This window comes from Zeus faber (genome assembly GCF_960531495.2).
Source record: "Zeus faber genome assembly, chromosome: 2".
Classification (NCBI taxonomy): domain Eukaryota; kingdom Metazoa; phylum Chordata; class Actinopteri; order Zeiformes; family Zeidae; genus Zeus; species Zeus faber.
In genome coordinates, this window is record NC_137189.1 from 33,376,437 (window position 1) to 33,391,205 (window position 14,769).

The 14,769-nt window shown below is 47.5% G+C and overlaps 1 protein-coding gene across 1 annotated transcript in view; it reads right to left on the minus strand.

Annotated features, from left to right (window-relative positions):
• Positions 1-324: 324 nt before the first annotated feature.
• Positions 325-14,769, minus strand: part of cckbra (cholecystokinin B receptor a) — a gene marked incomplete at its 3' end in the record, with an annotated part of 42,428 nt that continues 27,983 nt past the window's right edge. Inside the window, exons 3-5 of the mRNA XM_080023886.1 lie at positions 8,145-8,406; positions 2,221-2,348; positions 325-935 (exon numbers count right to left, since the gene is read on the minus strand). Of these exons, the coding sequence (XP_079880012.1) occupies positions 325-935; positions 2,221-2,348; positions 8,145-8,406 (1,001 nt within the window). The remainder of the gene's footprint in view (positions 936-2,220; positions 2,349-8,144; positions 8,407-14,769) is intronic.

Genomic DNA, 14,769 nt, shown 5'->3' on the forward strand with positions numbered 1-14,769 from the left:
TTGTCTTTTTGAGCATGTATCACGATTGCACCGCGCATGCTGGGATTGCTTGCAAAGCAGTCCGTGTCCCCGGTGTATCTTAAAGTTTGAGCCAGAGCTAATTTCATGCAAATAGAATGCGTCCAACAGACATGCAAGGAGAAACGATGAACCAGGACGCAACAGATCGTGAACGTTCCTAGTCGGCCAAAAAGAGTGTTGATGTTGCAGAAACTTCATGAACGGCGCATGAAATGCTGGTGGTTGCGCTTGGCCTTCTGGGATGCCCACAATTTGATACTAAGGAGTGTAGCTGAAGAGTCTCTGGGGTCGCTGAAGGGGTCATCAGGGCCCGACGGTGCTGACTGTGGTGTAGCTGAACTTGGACATGGAGGTGGCCATGGAGGCGCCAGCCATTGTGGTGGTGAGGCCGTCCTCCCCCTTGGCCCCCGCCCTTCTGGCCCGGCCCCTGTAGCCCCCCATGACGTCCCCAGCCAGCCGGTTGCACAGCCGGGCCCCGGGGCCCCAGCAGCATAAGCCGCAGGTGGCCAGCAGTGCCAGGCGGAAGCGTGTGTTCATGAAGCAGTAGATGATGGGGTTGACGCAGGCCGAGGTGTAGGACAGCAGGTGGATGAAGGAGATGGGCGCGCCCGACAGCGCCTGGTGGGCAGACTTCAGGTCAAAGGCCTTCCACGTGTTGGCGGAGTAGAGCGGCATCCAGCACACGAAAAAGAGCGCCACAATCACCATCAGCATGCGGATGACGCGCTTCTTGGCACGGAGCTTGGCCTCCGAGGTGTTGCTGCGGGCGCGGGCGGCTGCCTGACTGCGGGCCTGCGCTGCAGTCAGCGTGGGCAGCTCCACGCCGGATGGCGGCTTCTTGGACACCTGGATGTAGCAACCGTCATCGTCATCGCCCTCGTGGTTACCACCCCTGGTAGTGCCGTTCCTGAGAGCTGCGTTTCAGTATGTTTTGTGCGAGTGTGTGTGTGTGTGTGTGTGTGTGTGTGTGTGTGTGTGTGTGTGTGTGTGTGTGTGTGTGTGTGAAGTAGGCCAAAGGACAGAGGGGAAAGGATCATGAAACACATGGTGAGTGCCAAGTAATACCACAGACATTCCACTACTCCACCCACTCCCAAACTTTATACTTTATACATAACACATCAGCTGAGGCCTGTTTCAGAAGCCCTCAGCCTTGGGGAATCACACCCACACTGCCAGGCCCCATGTAAACCAAAGCATCAAAGGATATCTATATATTTTTTAAGATGAAGCAAACAAAACAGTTTTTACTGGGTCCATGGGAATCAATGCTTTAAACGTTTTGAAGTCCAATCCCACCAGGGTTTATTTTGTGATTATTACTGTACGTCCCAAACTGATTGGATTGGCCTTCCTCAAAAATTGGCACGCAATTTTGGACCTTCGTGAGTGTTGAGTGAAGAGAATGAGTGAAAATGGTGTGGCGGGCCAAGGGGGCGTGGTCAAGGCGTCACTGCAGACAGGCGGTGCGGGCTCATCCCGGGCGAACCGGCGGAGGGACTCCTCTGATTCGTCCGATCCTAGACCAGGAGGTCATTTAGGTTTTGTTTTTCTCCGCAGTGGAAAAGGTGCATGTTTTCGAGACACGTGATCAGACCTGGCAACACGGGCGCAAACGCGATACAGCAGGGGGTGCCCATAAGCGCAGATGCTCCGGACTCTCCCCCTATTTGCTAGCAAGAGTATGATTTTCCCTTTGGTCCACAAGCCACCTTTTTGTTTGAATTGTAATGAATACACGGCAACAGGCGTTGTTTGGTCTTCGCCTGCCTCCCCTCGCTCATTCCCCGGCCCTGGGCTAGAACACCCGTTTACAATGTTTATCCATAACTCCCAGATGTTATACTTTCTTTTTTGCTGGCACTTACTCAGACACAGCCATTCATTTATTATTTCATTAGGCATGTGCTCCTCTATATGGTCTTACATTGTTGGCGTCGGTGTTCGCCTTTCCTGACAAGAATATCAAGATTGGGCATGCGCAAGAAGTGAAAGTCAGCCACGGTGAATTTTGGAAACTAGTGTCGTTGGTTGTGGTCAGTCAGCTGTTGATATGGATGAACATTCACATAAAACATTCACCCTTGCAGTTTGGAATGGGATTCTGGGACTTGTAGTCTAAACCACCTAAGACAGACGATCTCATGAATTGTCACTCAACAAACAGCAGCGTGTGATGGGCTTTCAGATTTCTCTCACCGGTGGTCTCCTGGCTTTGACTCTGCTCAAATTGGATGCCGCGGTAAAGCTCTCTGGAAATGAGACCGTAGGCCGTGATCATCACCATGCCGGGGACGAAGAACAGCGTCAGCAGTAGCAGCACATACCTGGAGGGAGGCAGAGTGAGATCGACAGGGTGAAGACACCGAGATAAAGGAGCCAGACTGGCGTAAAACTTTTGAGACATTCATCGGTTGACGAGAGACTTACTAAGACCCCATTTTGCAAGGCTTATGTCAACTGGATACGACAGTGTGAAGAGCCTCCCAAGGGACTAACCTCCTTCACCAAGGGTGGACGAAGGACTCAGACCTCAAACTCGGAGATTACCTGAACGTAATATTTAACATAAAGTAAAAGTACGAATACCCTGACGCAGAATAGTTGTAGTTAATTACTCTACAGAGGTTTCAGGAGTTTCTCTCCGCAATTTACCACAGGATCCTGTGCTTCAAAAATGGCAGATGGGATTTGACATGCCTGATGCTATCCCAAGCATATATCCCTGAGCCAGAACCACAACAGCGTGCTTGATTAATATGAGCCCTGATTACATTTTCACTTTGAACACATTAAATCACCCGTTCCGCCACAATCCAAACGGTCCCGGGCTTCGACACCCACCGCGTTTCTAATTTGGCCCCAAATTTTTATTTCAAACCTCATGGCAAAGACCCCCTTTTGATTCGGCTGCATTGCACATGAAAGCTGGGGATGGGCAGAGAAGAGAGAAAGAAGAGAGTGTTGATGGGCGTTAAGATATTCCGTCAACCCACCATCAAACCCCCCCCACCCCCCGCCCGCCCACCACCCCCACCCACCGCTTTGAACTCCCTATCCTCCCCACACCCCCCGGTTACCTTTCTCTTTAAACCCCTTTTCATGCAGCGGCTGCAGGTCTCCCCCCAACAACCCAATCATCCCTGTTGCTCGGGAAAAGCTTTTCCATGAATCGGGGCCGTTTGATAATGTTCAAAAACAGTGGTGTGGTTTTGAATTGGGACCAGATGAGAGGAGGGGGGAGAAATAAACACAGGACTGCAAAAAGGACTGGGAAATAAAAAAAAATTTAAAAAGGAGACCAAAGGATGTGGTGAATATTTATGGCCGTCTACTTTGGCTGGTTTCCCTTGACTGCCTCTAACGAATATTGGCAGGGCAAAAATTCCCGTCCTGACCAAACATTTTTTTTAATCTGAGGCCTTCACTTCTTTGGTCAAGGAGCACATTTTAGGGAAGGCAAGACGAGAGTCACTGAACGTTTTGAACATTCACATTTCCCAAACGAAATTCATTCCGGTGGGGTTCGGATAAAGGTGGTTCTACTGTCATCAAATGCATATAAGAACATAAATTAGAGTACAGTGTACAGTAGGGGTTTCATCAACTAGTCGACTACTATGACCACTAGCCAGCGCTGTTGGTAGCGGTCGACTAGATTTCCGATATTTATTATACAGTGGTACTGTATAATAGACTTACGACTGTAATTCGCTCTATAAGAACGGTCTTATGTTAAAACAGTCGTATGTCGAAGCAATGTTTCCCATATAAATTATGAAATCATGAAGGGAGAAAATAAACAAAATACACAGCACAAACACAGTAAATATGAAAAAAATATTGATAAGCCACGAACTACGTGCACACACCATTGGTCGCCCGCTGACTGGCTGCTGACTGACTGACTGCTGACTGGCTGCTGACTGACTGCTGACGCGCCAACTGCAAATTTCCACGGTCGTATCTTGGAGCAGTCGGTCGCAAGTCGATACAAATTTTCGGGACTATCGCTACTCGCATCTTGGATTAGTCGTAAGTGGATGCAGTCGTAAATCGAGGTACCACTGTATTAGCAAAATAATTTATAGAAATATTAGCAGGCACTGGATTGAACAGTCTTCGGTTTGTAATGCCTTGAGCGAGGAGGCGCAGGCTGGTAACGTCAGGGTGAAGGATACACTGTTGTGTCGGGAAAAAAATGGAGCCGGATTCCTGACGCCACCAGCTTGCGCCACCTCGCTCCAGGCATAACCGATCGAAGACTGTTCCGTCCAGCGCCTACATACAGTATGTATTCACATTAATAACTCAATTCAGCTGTGTAGTATTAAAAAAAATTGGACCAAACACGCCTCTACGAACACACCTCCACCCGCAGAACAGACCGGCAGTGGTGAGTAATGACCCCAGACGTTGGATAGTGGATGTGTGAACGCACGTCAGTGCGCCTGATCAATATTACTGTACTGAGTTGATCAGCTGTATATACCAGTTTAGTTTCCAGTTTTGTGCGGACAACAGACATTTGGAGTGCTGCTTGTGTTATTGGTATTTAGTGTTTGTGATTCAAGCTGTTAAAATGGAAGCAGAGACAGCGAGTGTCCGCACACCGCAAAGCGCAAACAGTGAAGTCAACGCTGATCGGATCGCGGCTCATTGTTACCTAGAACCCCTCTCTCTGCTTCTTTCTTACACAAACTAATCGACTACTATTATGAAAAACTTGGCAACTAGTAAAAATCACTAGTCATGAAACCCCCAGTGTACGGAGTCATTCCAGTGTTCTGGGGGGATTATATCTCAATAAATGAGGTTCCATCGACTCATTAACACTCGGAATGTTGAACCCTAGGATTATTTGTAGAACGTCACCGAAGGGGTAATAGGGAAAAGAAGATATGAATCTTTCTAAAAGTCTGAGATACACACACACACATGCACACGCACACGCACACGCACACACACACACACACACACACACACACACACACACACACACACACACCCCTGTGATAATTTAGTGTCTAATGATGAAGAAAGCTGCAAAATTAGACCTCTCTCGCGGAACTCTTGATACATTTCTCAGCGTTTTTTTTTTTGTTCTTTTTTATCCTTTCCTTCGACTAATTAAGCGCTCTCCCCTTGACTCCTGCCAGATCTGCCAGTCAGAGTTTAACGGCCAGACGGCGGCTGGTGGAGAAGTCCTTCCAAAAGGGTATTTTCTATGTTAAGCCAAGAGATGTCTCCCCCACACCCTCGCACCGCTCCACCCCGCCTCCCCACCCCACACCACCAACCCCTCAGTTGCCATGTTATGTTTTTTTGGGGATTTTCCTCACTCCGGAGCTGTTGTTTGTGAACGAACATATTTGTTTCACAGTGTAGTTACTGTGTGAAATGTGTTTTAACAGAGAAGCTCCAGAGTCCACAGAGGTTCGGGGCCGTGTGTGTGTGTGTGTGTGTGTGTGTGTGTGTGTGTGTGTGTGTGTGTGTGTGTGTGTGTGTGCGCCTCGATTTGTTTATCCAGCAGCAGGTTTTATTGGTCCTCAGGGAGCACACAGACAAAAGAAGGGCTTTCCTAACCATCAAGATTGTGGAGTACCACAGTAATTGCTTCTCTCTCGCACTCACTTTCTCTCTCAATCTGCACAAACTCAGAAACACCCCCCTCTGATATTAACCAGATGTTGGATTGCTTTATATTATTAAACAAACGCACAAAATCCAGTTCAACGTCCATTTTGCAGTAAGTCGGTGCCAGAAAGACCCAGCTGCAGAACAGCTCTAGTATAAATTGTTGTAAACAATAAGGCTGATAGGAAAGAAAAGACACGTGGTGTGTTTGAGGTTTTTTTAAGCTTTCGGTGACGCACAACTTTGAGCAAAACAAAGACCAAAGACAGATACACAGATGGACAAATAGATAGATAGATAGATAGATAGATAGATAGATAGATAGATAGATACTGTAGATAGACACACAGGAAGGCGAACAGACAGAAAATACATTTCTTTCCCCTTTACTTTCGCTATTTACTTTACTGAAAAAAAAGTCATTCTCTAACTCTAATGTCACTTATTTCCCATGAGCTGTGACTGTGACATACAGTTGGTTTGATCCTATGACAAAATGCACTTATTCTAAGTCGCTTTGGACAAAAGCATCGAAAGCTAAATGATGTAATGTAATGTAATATAAATACAATACAACAAATACAAGAAAACAAATGGGTTGAAACAAATAGGCAAAGCATACTAACATGATAAGAGATGATACGCCTTACACGGTGGAGCTTATGCATGCTCAAAGGCCGGGGAAGAGTTGTATATTATATTATATATTATATGCAGTATTACACAATTCTTCCGTCAATATCTCACATTGAATATTGACCGAAATTGCGGTATCACCAAAAAAATCGAGGGGAGTCCTGTTTTGTCACTCGTTCTCTCTTAAAAAGTTAATATATTGCCATTATTATTCTAATCAACATCATTATCAGTCTAAGTAATATTGCAAGCACATTAGTTTATTTGCCCCCCGATTCAGACAGTCTGTTGTCAACGCTGAGTTTGAAATTTCTCAAGATTTTGGATGTGCCCGGGGAAACTGGCATCCATCGCTGGTCAGACAATGGTGATGTGTGCATGTTTTTGGTGGGATCCTTACTGATGGTAGGTGGAGGAAACCCCATGTGAGCACGGGGAGAACATGCAAACTCCACACAGAAAGGCTCCTATTTGGGAGATAACCCATCGGTGCACAGTGTCAACAGCGCCCCAGGCGGGAATCGCACCCAGGACCTTGTTGCTGTGAGGCAGCAGTGCAATGCATTGTGCCACCGTGCAAGCGGAGGAGTGCTCAACAAAGAGCCCATGAGAGAACATAAACATAAACCAGGACCAGGCAACAAACAAAAGCATTTGGTCGGAGGTTCTAAGACATCTGCAGGTGAATATGTTTTTCTAACATGTACATTCTTCAGCAGGGAGAGGGAGGTGGGGCTATTCCAAACACAACATCCCCTCAGACGACAAAACCATCCACCGTCCGGCTGATGCAGCAGTGACTGCCTTGCGGGGGATGGAGGGATGACAGAGGGAGAGTGCACATGATGACACATCACGGATGACTAAGGCTGCTCCATACTGTACATCGGGGAGGCTCTGAGCACTAGCTGTTCATTCTGACTGAAGCTGTTTCAGTGGCCGCACCGGGGAAATGTTTGTATGTTTCGGCAGGAAGAACCCGAGCACGTTGCCCCTCGATCGCTCTGCAGTCAAAAATGTTGAAGACACCCCTATTTTCTCGGGCCTTTGGGGTGATGCATGGATGGGTGAAGGGATTTCCAATTGCTGCATTGTATCTGGTTTCCAACGTGTGTCGTGAAGCACATAAGTTTACTTATGTATTATCCATATTAACTTGACTTTAGGTATTCAGCATATTTATCTGAATGAACTGTTATGTGAACAAAATGGTAATTACACTTGTTCTTATGAATGCATTTCTGACTTAACAATACAAGTCCTGCATGGGAATGCAGTATATTGCTGAGTTTAGTTAAGTAACTATTCCCAGTTGGTGGTGGGAACGCATCGCGGTTACGGTTGAGTCCGAGTTCGGCCAATTATCTCTATGATGTGCTTTTTCAGCCCTCACTACTTCTGTGACCGCTGTACCTGGCTCTCCCAAAACCTATCCTGAATGCTCCCTTTCTTGCTTCTGCCTAATTAAGCCTCAACTCGCTCCTCGACCTTTTCCTCTTTGTCTACCCGCACCCCAACCCCACCCCAACCCCAACGCAGCCCATCCTCTGAATTAATTCATTATTCAAACGTGTGTCATATCCAAATGAGGCTGAAGAGGATGAACCTCTGAAGAGGACTTGTTCTCCAACTTTGGTTTCTCAGTCAATTGCGGCATGGTTCTTTAAACTGGAGACATCTTAAATAAAGCCAAGACTTTGCATGGCAAAAAAATGCAAACTAGTTAGCCTTCAAGCAAACTAGTGAGCTGTGGGTTTCCTACATCCTGACAGATGTACAAATATAAACACAGCTGACGGTCACCATAATCATCAGTGGCCTAGCTAAATAAATATGTGCAAACCACTTACCAGGCCTGCTCCACGTTTCCACTGGGCCAGTGCAGGCGACACATGTGGCCCACGGTGCCGTTGGCCTTGGGGAAGGCCCTGAGGACGCTGAACACTGGATAGGGGATCATGATCAGCAGGGACAGCACCCAGGTAGCGGCGATGACCCGGTAGGCGTGGGAGCGCGTCTGCCATGAGCGTGACTTCAGCGGATTACAAATGGCGCTGTAGCGCTCGATGGCGATGGCCACCAGGCTGAAGGTGGAGATGCTGACCGAAATGCCTGCCAGAGCAGGGAAGGAAAAAGAGATACGATCAATTTAAATAACTCAAACATTTTGCCATTATCCAGCCACTGTTGCAACTATCGCAATATGTTAGTATCTACAGTATCAGAAGCTTATGTGAGTTTAACTGAAACACCTCAGGTTTTATCATTTAAAGAAGCTCCCCCGCCTTTTCCAGTTCATTCGCAGGTGTTGCGGTGACATGTGCTGATGGATTAAATGCTTAAATGTGAAAAATGTGTAGGAGGTCTGCCGGTTGGAGCTGCTCAGCCTCGCCATATGGCATAGCACGCAACTCAATAAAACACCTTTCAGAACTGTGGAGGTATCTCGGTCCACTATAATTAGCTTCAATGTATGAGCCGCGTCCTGAGTCTAAATGATCCTCATTGAGGTCCAAACATGTTTGGGATGAAACAAGAGAATGTAAAGAGAAAGAAGAGAAAAAAAGAGGAATGATGGAATTGATGCAGGAGCCTACTAAAGAAGAACTGCTTCAACGTTTGTCTAATAAGTCAAGTTACATATTCAGAAACTTCAACAACAGACCATTACCTCACTTTCTATTCGTCTAGTCACAGATATTGGTCTTAAATTGAACAGGGCACGCTTTGGCAGTAGCCCTTTAACTGCTATCTTTGGATTTATATGAATGTATCGTACAGTATGTTCAGTATATATGTACTGTATATAGGGGACTGTATTCAATACCTGTTTTTTCCGCTCTTTTTGACAGCGACTAATGACTTTTTCCTAAAGAACAATTTAGATTCTACCTATCTATGTATTGCAACCGTTGTTTTCCGTCTCGAGCAAGGAGTATTAGGGCAACGGCAGCAATTACAAATCATTGGCGAAGGAGAGGAAATACTCTCATAAGTGACAAACAGCTAAGGGTGTCCTTTGAAAGCTGGAAGTGGGCGCATGGGACAGTAAATTGGAAAAAGCAAACGCAAAACTGTCAAGCTTTTTAAAAAAAACCCTCCCCTTTAGATATCATTTTCGAATATGGGCTATTCAGCCAAAAACAGCAAAGAAATGATTCCGAACCAGTCAATTCATCTCAAAAATGAAAACTAATCAGATTAAAGATTGTCAGTCTTGTTCAAATTCCATGCATTTTTTTTTGGGGCCCGTGTGAGGGAAATGTCCACTCTGCCTCTCCAGGCCTTGGTAATGCCAGCGCCCACTCTCAGCCCTCTGTTCTCACGGCCATGAAGCCATGTGTTCCATGTGTGTCTCTTCTCGTCTTTACACAGATGAGTGCAGTGCCCGTTCAAACATGCCTGTTAGGAACAAGCTGCACTGCTAACATAAGTGACTCAGTCACAGAGCTCTGAAGCCCCGGCCTCCTACTGCACAGAGCTGAGCGACTCGCTGTTCGCTTTTTTAATCAAACCTTATTAATATTACACGTCGCGTGTCAAAATTGCACCAAATTCAACACTGCACGTCCTCAGAATCAGAATTTTATTTATTGCCAAGTAAGTTTACACGTATAAGGAATTTGTCTTGGTGTTCGGTGCATACGGGAAACATAAATGTAAAATGGACCAATAGGAAAAACGATAACAAACACTAAAATATAAAATATATAAATATTTTTCTTGTACAGATTGTGCAGGAATGTGCAATTGTTCATATTATGAAGTATAACAGCATGTGCAACAATATGCACAGATAATAATCCAGAAGAATGAAGAATGTGTGTGTGGCGGACAAAGGGGCGTCCGACCGCAGACGACAGCACAGGTATCCTGCCCCGCGGCCGCCAGGCTGCTTCAAATCGGCCCGATTCGGTTCGAGTTTCTTATTGTTTGTTTGTCTTACAGAGGGGATTGGTGACTGGAGTAAGGGGACCCTAACTTGTGGGGTCTCTTCCCACAGGTAAGGGTTTAGGGAGGGAGGCAGAGTCTTTCTGGCTGTGGTGCGCCGACATGGCAAGAGTTTTATTGTCCATTTCAATATGTGGCACACAGCGCCGTGCAGGCGCTGATTGGGCTGATTCGAGGTAGCCTGGTGGCCGCAGGAAAAGGGAACCGTGCTGTTGTCCGCAGCCGGTGCTTGACCACGCCCATTTGTCCGCCACAGGTGCTGTCGTCCGCAGCCGGTGCTTGACCACGCCCCTTTGTCTGCCACAATGTGTTAATATAACGCATGGACATCAATTCAATTGATGGCGTACTGGTCTGTGCAGTATCTATGGGGGAGGGGGGTCCGTTTCAGTGGGGGTCCGGGGCCCTAGTGATGAGGCCAAAAGGAAGGGAAGAAACTATTCCTGTGGCGAGAGGTTTTGGAATTGTTGGACCGCAGCCTCCTGCCAGAGGGAAGTGTTTCAAACAGTTTGTGTCCAGGGTGGGAAGGGTCAGCCACCATCTTACCTGCAACGCCTCAGGGTCCTGGAGTCGTACAGGTCCTGGAGAGATGGCAGATTGCAGCCAATCATCTTCTCAGCGGAATGAATGACAGGCTGCAGTCTGCCCTTGTCCTCGGTGGTTGCAGCAGCCTACCAGATGGTGATAGAGGTGAGAATGGACTCAATGATGGAGGTGTAGAAGTGCACCATCCTCGTCTCTGGCAAGTTGAACTCTCAGCTGCCGCAGGAAGTACGTCCTCTGCTGGGCTTTCTTGATGATGGAGCTGATGTTCAGCTCCCACTTGAAGTCCTGGGAGATGATGATTCCCAAGAAGCGGCAGGACTCCACAGACCCAACTGGGGAGTCACACGGGGTGATGGGGGTGAGCGCGGCTGCGTTCTTCCACAACCATCTTCACTGTCTTCTCAGTTGAGCTCCAGGTTGTTCTGGCTGCACGCGGTCACCAGATGGTCAAGCTCCCAACTATAGGCGGACTCATACTAAGCAGAGATGAACCGAAAGAATGTCGTCCGCAAATTTCAGGAGCTTGACAGACTGGTGGCTGGAGGTGCAGCTGTTGGTGTACAGGGAGACGAGCAGAGGAGAAAGAACGCAGCCTTGAGGGGAACTGGTGCTGATGGTCCGGGAGTCAGAGACGTGCTTTCCCAGCTTCATGTGCTGCCTCCTGTCAAACAGGAAGTCTGTGATCCACCTGCAGGTGGAGTGAGGCACATTCAGCTGGGAGAGCTTGCCACCGGAGACAACTGATCAGCACAGTGCAACAAGGTGGATGGAGAGTCTGGTCTGACTGCTTTGCAGGAGTTCTGCCTCTTGAAAAGCCTGTTGACCTCCCTCTCCAGGATCAAAAGAGTCGTCGCTATGGTGGGGGAGGAGGGGGGCCTCTGAGGTGAGTAGCTGTGAAGTGGTCCAGTCTCCTGCTGTGGTGGGGGAGGTAGAGCTGGTAGGCTGGGGCTGGTGGAAGGTCTCACGGGGGATGGTGTCAGGACTGTCCCATTGCCTTCCAAAGCGACAGTAGAAGTTGTTTAGGTTGTTGGCCAGGCGTGAGTTGTTCATGGAATGAGGCGTTTTTGGTTTGAGGTTCGTGATTTGTCTGAACCCTTTCCAGACAGAGGCAGAGTCATTGGCTGAGAACTGGTGTTGGAGTCTCTTTGAGTCGTTAAGCATCTTGCATCTCCTGTACTTGTCTTGTAAACTTGTACTTATCCACATTAAACATGTCTCTGTCCCCTCTCCTAAACGCCTTGACCTTAGCTGTCTGAGTTTAGCTGTGAACCAGGGCTTGTCGTTGTTGTAACTCACCCTGGTGCGTGCTGGTACACAGCTCTCCTCACAGAAGATGATGTATGATGCCACAGCCACTGTGAACTCATCCAGACTGTTGGTAGCAGTCCTGAAAACGTTCCAGTCGGTGCAGTCCAAGCACGCCTGAAGATCCTCCACAGCTTCACTGGTCTTGTTGATGTCCTCACCACAGGTTTACACAGCTTTAATTTCTGCCTGTGTGCAGGAATCCGGTGGACCATGACTTGGTCAGAGTGTCCCAGTGCAGCTCGGGGGACGGCGTGATAGGTGCCTCTTACTGTGGTGTCACAGTGGTCCAAAGTATTCTCCTCTCATTAAATAATCTGTGGGGCATGAAATAATCTGTCTATATTTGGGGAGTTCATGGCTGAGGTTTCCTTTGTTAAAGTTGTCATGGACAATAACTAAAGAGTTTGGGTTTGTTCGTTTCACACATCGTATCTCGTTGCGAGAATGCACTGTGCGTCCTGCACGTTGGCCTGCGGTGCTGCGTAAATACCGACCAGTATGAAAGCCTGCCAGCTGCAGCGCAGAGTCCGCTATCGCTCACTCAGCCACTTATCCGTGAAGCATTTCCTTGTGTCCCCAGCAATACACCCGCCAAATGTGAAGTAGATCAGATGAACAGTTGTTGAGATAATCAAAGGAGATGCAGACGGACCGAAATTCCTTCCTTTATAGTTAAATAAACGCGTCTCAGCGGCCTATTAAACATCCGCTTTCAGCCGCCTGCCCGCCAATGTGCTCGTGATGCAGACAGCTCACCGAGTGTGACGGCAGAGAGGGCCTTGGGACCCGTGCGTCGCAGCCCGCCGGTGCTTGGCGTGAATAATGAGTCAGGATTGAGGACCGCAGTCCTCAGTCTAGCCTCAATGTCATGTGAACAAACAGAACAAAAATACATCAATGAGAGAGAGAGAGAGAGAGAGAGAGAGAGAGAGAGAGAGAGAGTCCATTTGTTTCTGAGCACCCAAGCACACAGGCTCAGTGGGTATTTTTCTTCCTCTTTTTTTTTCAAATACCCTGAAAAATTTCTTTAGGGACGATTCGGGGCTGTGCCGGTATTTGCATGCATGAATATGCATGCACTGCGGAGAGCAAGTGGGGAACAAGCCGGGTGCGCTCCCTCCTTTAAGCTGGGGGTTAGCGAGGGCGAGACAGATAGTGTTAATAAAGATGTACCTGTGAATCACCGGCAGCTACGGCCCTGACGCCGAGGAACGAAGTCACGCTAATCCCCTTCCCCCCATAGCGGAGTCGACAACCATAATCCACCATTTCAGCCTACTACTACTCCTCAACATAAAACTCTTCCTCCCAAACGAACAAAAACATAAAAACAACCAAAGCCACCTTGAATCTAGCCAAAACTGTAGATCACAGAAGTTTTTTGGAGGGCCGTGGCCTCATCGGGGTATTAAGTCCATTTGCCAGGAACCGGTTTGTTCTACGATCATATTTTTAGTGTCAAGCCTAAAAAGTTCTACAAAAGATCTACGGTGCAGTCTCGCTCTGAATTTAAATAATCATCGACTATCTCAATAAAAGAAGACGCCGCCCATGTGTGATCCAATGAAAGGCAAAGAGATTATTTGTGCAAGGAGCTGCAATGGAACTGTGTGGCGACTCGGAGGGACGTAAAAACAAAAACGTGCATCGCAGTCATGAAAAGCCACGTCAGACGCTTTTTTATGCTCAAAAAGACAGTCTGACAGATTCTCTTTTGTGCATTGTTTAACACTTCTCAGACGCTCATATTCACATATCGAGAAACATTTCAGAGCAGTGTGAACATCTTCGGGGTTTTATTTCCTTCTGCGGCCCATTCCTTGGCCCTACTGTCCAAAACATGAACCAAAACGAACTACTCAAATGCAAATTCAGAAATGTTCCATCGTGCCACCATCCATCATTCCATTCCATCAATTACCTTACTGTCAATTTTATTTTCAACAAAAGCTGAAAAGGTAATTGAAAAACTAACCAGTAACTCCTAAGGGAGGAAGAGTCAACGGAGCCAATATAAACGAAGACACTTGCAAATTTAACGATGGGACCATGCTCCATTGATGACAGTGACCATTTTGGATTGAACAAAGTCTTTCCTTTCCCTAATTCTGCGGCACGCGCTTGTGCTCTGTCATTGTGGGCTCGTGGGCGTGTGCGTGCATTTGGGCCCAGGCCTTCCACGCAGCCTTGAAAAAAAAAGCGAGTTTCCTAAGTGTTTTTGGTCACCGCATGTGAACGGTCCCTGACATATTAATGACCAAATCAACGGCTGAAGAAAGTGAAAATGCTCCTTGTTGTGCTTTGAGCACTGGCCCTCTCTCGTCTCGAGCTGATTGAGCCTATACAGGCCTGTTAGACTGTGGCGGGGGTGGAGGCTGAGCCGGATGATTGCTTCTCACTGAGGATGAGGAACGTAAACACTCGGTGGCCGTCCACGGTAAGTCAAACTTTGTAAAGTTCCAAGATTAGACGTCATCGCCTTTTCATGACAAGTCAAGGAAGGAGCCTCGATTTCACTTACAAAGTCAGAGTCTAAGGCGTCGCAGATGAAAAGGAAGGCGTAAGCAGGCTGCTTTCTTTGACACAGAACGCAGAATAAAGACAGCGAAACGTAACGACGTAATGAAATCTTCAATGGCTCATCCCGACCCTTCGGAAGCTGAGGCTGAA